General features: G+C 35.5%; 1 protein-coding gene across 1 annotated transcript in view; it reads left to right on the forward strand.

The window, feature by feature from the left end:
* The window catches only part of LOC149922310 (uncharacterized), a 123,774-nt gene extending 117,960 nt beyond the window's left edge, over window positions 1-5,814 (forward strand). The window contains exons 8-9 of the mRNA XM_090163631.1: window positions 1,451-1,604; window positions 3,601-5,814. Coding sequence (XP_090019757.1) covers window positions 1,451-1,604; window positions 3,601-3,797 — 351 coding nt within the window. The 3' untranslated portion in view covers window positions 3,798-5,814. The remainder of the gene's footprint in view (window positions 1-1,450; window positions 1,605-3,600) is intronic.
* Window positions 5,815-10,501: the final 4,687 nt, after the last annotated feature.

Genomic DNA, 10,501 nt, shown 5'->3' on the forward strand with positions numbered 1-10,501 from the left:
AAAGGCTCTCTTATTTACTTATTTATTTACTTTTCAAAAATTTATTTTAATTTTTCAATAATAAATCGGATATCTAGATGGCTTTCGCATCCACTAACGATAAAAGAGGCAGTCTTGACTTGTGACCAGAAACTCTCGTAATCTAACCTCCTAAAATATAATAACCCTGATAGCAAGATTTTTAAAGAAGAAAATGGCATCGTTTTTTTAAACTTTTCATTTTAAACTAGTAAAAAACCCTGCCAACAATTTTGTAACTTTCGTATATGTATTGAAAAAAATATGTTGACCTAGGTTTTAGTTAATTTGTTTTTAATTTTGAAATGCATATGTTTTTCAATTTAAAATAAATGCTTACCTGTTTGACAGGTAGGCTTAAAAATTGCAAAAAAAAATAAAAAAATAAAAAAAACCCCTGATAATATAGGCTATTGTTATCCCTAATTAAACGTGCTTTTCCTCACGACTAACGAAACCAGCTTCAGCACAGCTTTTCGCGTCTCTTTAAACCCACTGAGATTTGAACAAAAACTATTACTGATGTCCCGACGTGAACCTAGTAACGTCAGGTGACCTTTAAACCCGCAATCGATATTAATAAACCCCCAAAATGTTTGCGTAAATACTCCACGGAGACCCAAAGAGGTAGAAGTTGCTTTAGTTGATAAAATTCCCTAATTAAATCCGAAACTTCGGTTAAAACCCAAAACTTCAATTACAAAATTCGGCAAACTCAATTTCGGTCTCGGATTATCGCCGATACGGGTCTCTGTTTTCCATTCGCGTCCGGAGTTGGGTTGGATGGAATCCCAACAAAATTGAAGGCGCCAGGAGAGAGTGGGTGTAAACAATTTAAGCGTCTCTGTATAGGCATTGGAATTATCGGGGACAGATTGGAAGAATAATATCGCGTACGGAATATAAACCGCTATTAATTGAATTTGTCTCTATTTACTCGTTTTAAGAGCGAGAGAGAGAGAAAGATGGGGATGGGAAGTAAGGCGTGAGTAAAAGGTTGAAAGGTACGGGAACTATCTCTGTTCTCCGAGAGAGAGAGAGAGAGAGAGAGAGAGAGAGAGATAGAGAGAGAGAGAGAGATAGAGAGAGAGAGAGATTAGAGAGAGAGATAGAGAGAGAGAGAGAGATTAGAGAGAGAGATAGAGATAGAGAGGGAGAGAGAGAGAGAGAGGGATAGAGAGAGAGAGAGATATAGAGATAGAGAGAGATAGAGAGAGAGAGAGGGATAGAGAGAGAGAGAGAGATAGAGAGAGAGAGAGATAGAGATATAGAGAGAGAGAGATATAGAGATAGAGAGGGAGAGAGAGAGAGAGAGAGAGAGAGAGAGAGAGAGAGAGAGAGAGAGAGAGAGAGAGAGAGAGAGCGAACAAATCGATGAGAGAAATGTGTATAAACCGCTGGTTCTCACCCAAAACCTTTCTTGGCAAAACAGATTCCCTGCGGCAACGGGCAATTGGGCTACGGCAAGAGACGGAGGAGAGAGATCCCTTCGGAGATGCCCTACGATCCCAATAAGATCTTTGAAGTCGAGATGACAGCCTATATCAAGGTCATTCAAGAGGAAAAGCCAAATGACAATAAGAGAGGTAAGCCATCCTTCGCCGTAATGAAATTCCCCGCGTCGCGCGAGGAGAAAACCCGTCGTCTGGACGGTCTGTCAGGCGTGGACAAATTCAAAACGCTTGCTAGGGTCGACAAAATGGCATTTTCAGAAAAGGTCGACGTCTCGGACGGACACGCGTCCTCCGACGCTAAAAGGAATCCCTTAGAATTTTTTGCGTCTCTGGTATCCGATTACTTATTCGTATTGCGTCCAACCACCCAACACCCGTCGGATACAACAATCAATCTTTTCAAGGATCTATCAATATACTTTCACCCCGGGCCTTTCTTCCTTGCCGTCATCCGGGTGTTCCGAGACTCGTGCGACCCGACGAAACTAAATTGTGGAAATCCCTCAACCTGGAGGAGTCGCCAACAATCAACCAAAAAAATAACACAAAAGGTGTCACGTTATTTTCGCGATCAAACCCATCTTGGAGAAATGAGCCGTGTTATTACGCTTGTAATCGATATTACGATTGTAATCGATGTTTCGATTGATTTATTTATTAAAATATGCAAGGCACGACTGTATTTGGGAATAGGGCTTTCCCAAATATGGTTTTTTGGGGTTTCGTATCTGAAGGTAGAAAATTAGAAAATAATACTCCATATCTGTTTAGCGTACGTAACCATATCACACGTGTTAAATCAAAGAAAAAATATTACGTATGTGCAGAAGTATTTGATATACAGGATGTTTCAAAAGGTTATGCACAAAATTTTAAGGAGTTGTAGGGGGTGAGTTGAGAAGTATGCCTGTTTTTTCCCCATTTTCCCACGATAAGTGAAAAGAGCGCCCGAGAGCTTCAAAGTGTGGTCTACTAGCCCCTGGAAGTAGGCTGCAACAAGCGCAAAAATAAGCAGCAGGGACTTTATATACTGTTTAAGTTTACTTTTTTACGCTGGTTACCTCGATTTGCTTACAAAGTCCTTTTTTACTTATCACACGCACCCAATCTAGAGATCGGCGTTTGAATAAGAAATTATCCAATTATTATTTTTTTCATAACCGACAATTATCCAAAAAATATCAGAAAAAAAAACCGATTATTTGCGTGTTAAATCGTTGTTTATTCATATAAAATATTCGTAAATAAACAGTTAACCAAAATTTTTATGATAAATCGAAATTTTGCCTGTTAATTTATTTGTTCCGCCGATCTCTAACATTCCAGCACGGCTCTGTATGACCGTGGCTAAGTTAAGTTTACTTTCGACTTAAGCTTGGTTTCCACTAGCGGGGTAGGTACATTTGTTCGAATTTCAATCGAACTGCCGAAATAACAAATGTTTCAATTGTTCGAATTGGAAAACTTGTTTGTTTCATTCGTCCGAATCGGTAGCAGCACTTGTCCGAATTCTGTCGCTAAATTAGTATTTCTTATTGCGTTTTTTTTTGGTCCGGATTTTTTTTAGGGCAAGAATTAAAAAAAAATCCTTTGGCCGATATAGTAAGTGGGAATTGCGTTGAATGTTGTGGATATTTTAGGTTAGGTTAGGTTAGGTTCACGTTATTGTTACTATTTTCTTATATTAACAATATTTAAAAAAAAACCAATTCCTAATGTTCGTAAAAATGGACAAACGATTATTCGAACAAATGAAATTCGCCAGTAAAGTTAACATAAATTGAACGACTAAATCACCAACAAAAGTTGTGATAAATTTTTCGGTCATACGGTCCTGTTTTCCGGCGTTCGGACAAATGATCATTCGGATATTTGTACCACCGTTCGGACGAATGAAATTCGAACAAATGTACCCAAATATCACTAGCGCGCGTCATAATGTATTTTTCTTTACGCGCGTCAAAACGTTTGAACGTCCCAAAGTTGAATGACGCGCCGTTACGCGCGCTAGTGGAAACCGAGGCTAACGCGAAACCAACGACGCTTATTATAAGTATCAAAATGAATTAAACAATAGTGTACTTTTTAATAATACGAATAAATTAGAATTAATCATTCTTTCGCGTAGTTTCGATGACGGCCGGTTTCGAGAAGGAGGAGAAAGTGGACAACGGAGGTGACCCCTTGTCGAACCTTTTACCATTGACCCAAGACGCGTCGCCGGAAGGAGATGGGACTAGTTCGTCGCAGTTGGTCCGTGCCTCGAGTTGGTCTCTACTTTTGCTCAGTGCTTTCTTGAGTCGCGCGTTCGGTTGGCGCCACTGATACCTGGCCGTTTAACGAGGAAGTACCCGCAGACTCTCTTTTTTGTTCACGATCGGAAACACGCCAGAAAGAAATAAAAGAAAAACAGAGCGAAGACTTCTTTCCTGCCGGCTTGATTCCGCCGAAGATTTTCGGTAATGATTTTCGATAACTCTTTCGGTATTGGAAAAAACCATAATCAAGTCCGAGAAGCAGCGCCAGAGAGAGATGGAAGAGTGGGTGAGAGAGTGAAACAAATAAGAGAAAAGCCGAACAACCTTTTTTAATCGAATATCCGAGCGTCTTGCTGTTTTATTTAACGTCGAATAACGTAATGACATCGCGCCACTAATCGAATTAAAAACACACAACGCAACGGCCAAAACTTACACGCGATAAATTATACGGAGATTTAATCGATCAAAAACACCTTACGTAATCGATTAAGAATTCATTGATAATCGGTAAAAATACCGGTGATCGTTTAAATAAATAACCGATAATCGATTTACAACAATTAACGTGGAATCAGGGTGTCAAAAAAAACTAAACGTTTTCTAACACAGTATTTTAACACTAACTATTAAACGGTACTCGTTATTATAGACCGTTATAACAAGAAACTATTAAAAATAAACCTAAACGTCCAAAACTGTTCGAATCGTTCTTGTGTATAGAAATAAATAATAACAAAAAAGTGTCGCGCGAAAGAAGACAAAACAAATCGAGATTTTAAAAATTCGAATAAAATAAATATATACCTTAGAGGTAAAACAAAACACGTTGATTCTCTATTCGAAATGAAAATTATATAAAATAATGTCTGAAGCTGTGGTTTGTGAAGAAATTATATACATATAAAATATATATATATATATATATTTACAAAATATTATTACAAAAGATTTGTCAAGTCAAAATGCAGCAGTGCCAAAATGGGAGTGTGAAAATATCAGATTGGATACGTTCAGCCGCATTTTACAATTATTTTTAAATTCTTTGTCGGAATATTAAGAGCGAATGTTTAGTTAATTACTTAATCCGATTTCAATAGTATTTAATTGAATTCCATTTAATTTATATAGGTTATAAATAGGTTAATTTAATCCAATTCTTGATAATTATTATCATCCACTTTCGAAAGTCAGTCCTACGTAAAAGGCAGCTATTATTTTGGTGAATGTCAATTTTTGTCGTAAAATATTTGAAAAAGAATCTCAGGAGGACGTAACTGAGTGATGTATAAAATCGAATGACGTTATATTCAACTGTTTTTCTAATTAAGTTTCATTTCAGCGATTAAATAACGTTATATCTTTATAGTATCGAAATATTGATCGTACTAAAATGTTTCAAGCCCTTGAATATAACGCCATCTATTGGAAATTTCTCTTGGATTTTTGAACTTATTTTTTGCCTTATTTTGAATTGTCTACATTCCATTGCCATTTTTTAAAATGTTTACCTCATTTTCTATTTACAATTAACCAGCAAATTTATTTTATCACATTTTTGATAAATTAATTTTATCTTAATTTTTAATTTTAATTGGATTTACTCGTGAATTTAATTTTCTTTTTTTCTTCATTTTTATTAGATTTAAAAATATCTCGTGAAAATTTGTTTCGTTTTTTTCTAATTTCATTTTATCTAAATCTTCATTTTAATTAGATTTACATTTAATTCGCGAATTTGTTCACTTTATTGTTTACCATTTTTTTCTAACTTCATTTTATCTTATTCTTATATTTAATTAACAATATAGCCAGTGGAAGATCTCGTCCTTAACGATATAGTGATTATTAAAGTTAATATTTTAAAATTAGAATATATATTACGAAATATTAGCCCAATGCATTTTTGATTTGAAAAACAGATTATTGTAAAGAAAGTCTGAAGAGGAGAGAACGAGAGAGAGAGAACATTGCGCTTAGGAGTTAATCTTTAACCCCTTATATTTTTTGTAGTCACTAACACATTTTAGTTACTAAAAAATGTATCTGTATAAAGTAATTTATTAAATATTGTCTTAACGATGTTTTGGCTAAAAAACAAGTTTATTTTATTATGTATTCAACGGTTTGTATTCGAAATTAAGGCTAACGTAACTTACAAACAGAAACACTAATCTAAAGGCACTAATGCCCTATTCAGACGATCATAAAATATGTTGTTTTCTGTATATTATAGTCCAAGAAGTTATACCGTTATAATTACCAACCAATTTGGTTTTTAAACTTGTCTTAAGAAGGTTTGATATTTCTCAACTGCAGATGGTATCACTAAGCAGTGACATCACGTAAGTAGCATTAACAGTGATCTCTTAAGTTACTTCTCCTGTAAGAAATTATTAACATTGGTGACGAATGACTCTTTTAGTGGGAAATTTTGCCTATTTCGGTAGTTAGAACTAATTAAATTTAGTTTTTATTTTGTTAATCTGTAGGTGGAAGACATTTTGGATAGTTTTAATTTTATTTTTCGATATCCATTAGCTTATGTAGGTAAAATTGATTATTTTGGGTAGTTTCAAAAGCTAGAACTAATTAAATTTAGTGTTTATTTAGTAAATTTGTAGAAAGATATTTTGGGTAGTTTTAATTTTATTTTTCTATATCCATTTGCTTGTTTAAGTAAATTGGACTAAGTTTTTATTACATAACTACTCTCGAGATATTCCAGTCCCAGATTTTCTTGACTTCTGCAAAACATTTAAGGAGTTGTAGGGGGTGAGTTGAGAAGTATGCCTGTTTTTTCTCATTTTCCTACGTTGAGTTAAAAGAGCGCCAGACAGCTTCAAAGTGTGGCCTACTAGCCCCTGGAAGTAGGCTGCTACCAACACAAAACCATTTGAAACACCCTGTATACAAAAGTGAAATTTTACGTCAGTAGGATAAAATCAAAATAAAGCTATTGTGACAAAGCCTGCTACTTAACATTATCAGCTTTTTTCGGTTATATAATAATAAAAAACAATAGTAATTTAAAAAATATATATATATTTTGAGTGATAAATTTCTCGGGTCAGCAAATCCCCCGACACAAACCCAAGCGCAATTAGAAACGCGTCCGAATTTAATTATCCAGATCACGAATCTACAAAACTTAAGCACCCTCTCTCCGAAACAAACCTCAGGCTCGGAAAGAATTAATAATTAGTCCCGCTAGAGTGCGCGCGCTACCTACGCGTACGTTCACCTCGCGAACCCTTATCACGGACGCGTAATAATTCAAGTTTGGACATCCGCACTCCCCAAAAACAAGTCAACAAAATATTGCGTATCCGGCTGACTTAACCCGGCGACGCGCGTAAAACTAATCCTCTTATAGCCGACGTCAAAAAGGTACATCCGTGGAAATTAAAACTAATATTTGTGGCAAAATGTATTCCAACGCCAAGGCCTAATAAGTAATAGGAGGCGAGGCGAGGCGACGACTAAGCGAATTCCATGACGCCCGCCCGCGTAATATAACATAATCTCGGACAGTTTATAAAGCACGTCTCATAAAGGGAGAAAAATTGTTATTGCTTTATGAGAGAGAGAGAGAGAGAGAGAGAGAGAGAGAGAGAGAGAGAGAGAGAGACAGAGCGAGCGAATACGGTGGCGCCATCTCTATTCAGGCAAACGTGACTTCCTCTCGCAAAACGCTTCCGCAACGCGTCGCTAACCATATTATGTACCCCCCTCCCTTCTCTGTTCCCGTTCTAATCTCTAAGGTCTAATTTAGCAGTGGGCCGTTGTAAAAAGCGCGTGATTACGGGAACGCCAAATGGCTTTACCTGTTTACAGATAATGTAAAATATGATAATATATCGGATAGAGACGTGCGTGTTAAAACGATACGCTCCCAATTAATCACTTCAATTCGGCGACTATTTTTAGACGCCGGAAATTTCATGTTCCGGAATCTTTCAATTTTAGACGTTTTGTACACATTTCGTTTTTTTCACAGGGTTTCGCTAAATTTATCGCTAAAAATCTACAAAGTGGAAAACGTCTTCTCCCAATAGCGTAGCAGGGACCCTATTATTATTTTCTTGTTATCTTATTATTATATTATTATATTATTATATTATTATATTATTATATTATTATATTATTATATTATTATATTATTATATTATTATATTATTATATTATTATATTATTATATTATTATATTATTATATTATTATATTATTATATTATTATATTATTATATTATTATATTATTATATTATTATATTATTATATTATTATATTATTATATTATTATATTATTATATTATGAATTATTTTTATACCCTGAAACGTTTAAAGCCTATTGTAAATATTGAAAAAAATCAATAATCAGGCTAACTAGTTCATCCTGTATAAAAGAAAATACACCAATCTTAGCCTATTTTTGGCCTACTGACGCCTGTAGAAGTGTCTCACACGCAGCACACCAGTGTTCAGGGTTAAGAGCGCTACCAGGTTAGTTGAGTTTCGTTTATCATAGAAATATTTTATCTCAAAACGTTTAATTGTGTTAACTTTTTTGAAATTGAATTAAAGTAAACGAAAAGAAAATTGAAATTTTTTGACAGGCACTCACCTAAAAATTAGCATAAAATATTCATTGTGTTTTAAAACGTCAGTTTATAATTTTGACCGTACGTCCCAAAAACTTGCCTTTCCAATGCAAAATCTGAACATTTAAGTACTTTAGACCTTTTTTTTCCTTACTTAGCTACAAAAAAAGAGAAAGATAAAAGAGGTCTTGTAGGCCCGGGTTAAGTCCAAGACGCTAACAATTTGAATCGACGGTGGGGAAAAGCAAAGGGGGTGAAAGATATAAAATACGAAAAATAGTGCTGCCGCGAATTAGAATTTCTTCCACGCCGTCGCAAGCGTTGTTTTGAAAGGCGTCCTCGCATGTATACTACTTTTATTTATTTTTTTTTGTTGAGGAACGTGCACATTTTAGAAGAATCCGTGAGTAGAGGAATAAGGGGACAGAGGGCGCTACTGGCGTCGACTTAAAATAAAAGAGAGGAGAGACGGCGCTGATGTGCATTCATCAGGTCCAGTTCGCATTAAAAACTACAAAGAGTTTTTTCGTCTCAAAGGCAAGAAAACAGTATTGCCAGACAAAAAACTATTTTTCTCATTTTAGAGTTTTGCATTATTTATTTAAAATCTTCAGTTTAATCGACTTAAATAATTAAAAATTTTGTTAAAATCATATAATTTATTTAAAATTTTATTTTGTAAACTAAAATTTAAATTAATTTAAATTAAATGACTGCATGTTATTTCGTTTGATTTGAATTGAAATTAGTTAGACGATAAATGTTTCTGATTTATGACTTAAATCATAAGCCCACCATAAGGGGTAGATATTTTACCATTGAAACGCTTTCGAAGTTCAAATGTAAGCTTCCGTCTCAAATTAATAATTTATTATTGAACTCGAACGTAAAATTTATTGTTATTTATTGTTCTGAAGGTAGTAATTATTTTCAAATTTGAGACCTAAGATGGTTTTGTATTATCAATTATCAGCGCGGTTATTTTTAAAACGAAGACAGCGCTACTATCCTATCGTGGTGCATTTAATTTGCCGCTAACACGGGGACATTATGATTTATATTAATTTTTATATCCTGTCTCGTTTTGAAGTGGGATGGGGGAGTGGTTAGCACTTTCGTCTCGCAGTAAGAATAGCCGGGCTCGATCCCAGTTTGTGGCACCTAGGAGCAACAAACCCAAGGAGAACGCAGCTAGCCTGTAAACACGCTAACGTAGTGTTGTGTACAAATCTGATTGTACGAGCTTTTACACTGAACGTTTTACGGAAAGGGGAAATACAATTTCCGAATTTTCCCCTTCCGACGGCAGCGGGCGATAAAGCGTCTAACCAATGAAAAATGTACACAAGAAAATGCACGACTTTTGACGGGTTGCGTTCTCCTTTTGTGGGGTGCTGTGTTTGTTGCTCCTAGGTGGCACTGGGTGAACAACTACTTTGCGTTGAGTTTGCATGTTCCCTTCTCACTGGTTAAATGGGTTTTCCCTCGAGCTCTTCAGTTTCCACTTTACATAAAAACTTTTTGACGTTAACGGTAATAGTGAGTAATAGGGAGCTGTTGGCTCACCTGGAATGAAGGCTTGCTACCATCCTCCTCCGCATTGTAACCCGGCCACCTGTTCAAAGACATTAAACGTCGCTCGATGACTTGGGCCTAAGGTGGTGCCTTGGGTATTAGCCTATTATTATTATTATTATTATTATCATTATTATTATTATTATTATTATTATTTAAATCAACCAAAACTGTTGCTCATTTAGCCCGTGTAAAGAATATAAAGAAAATAATGATGAGTTTCTAAGCTTAGTGAAGTGTAGTGTAAGGAGATAACCCAGTTTAAAATTTCTCGGAACGTTTGAACGCTAACGGAAGAAGTTCAGCGAAGTCCACAAGCCATCAACAATCCTTTTAAAAAGTCCATTCTTAAGTCGTATACGCGCCGAATTTCAGGAGCTATCCCTTTCAATTCGGCTTTCTTTAAAAGCCAAGCTTCTGGAGCTTGTAAAAGTGCGAACCGAGCGCCCAGTTATAAACTAGAGTAGACGATAGCGTTCGCTTTGAAGTTGGTAAGCTAAATTTGGAAAGCGAGGGGTTTCGAAAAGAATTTAGGAGTCGGCGACGCTTTCAAACTAGCCACTCTAAAAATTCCTAGGCGTGGCGCGGAGAAAAC

This window comes from Leiobunum rupestre, chromosome 11, assembly GCF_980474605.1.
Source record: "Leiobunum rupestre chromosome 11, qqLeiRupe1.1.hap1, whole genome shotgun sequence".
In the NCBI taxonomy this organism is placed as follows: Eukaryota; Metazoa; Arthropoda; class Arachnida; order Opiliones; family Sclerosomatidae; genus Leiobunum; species Leiobunum rupestre.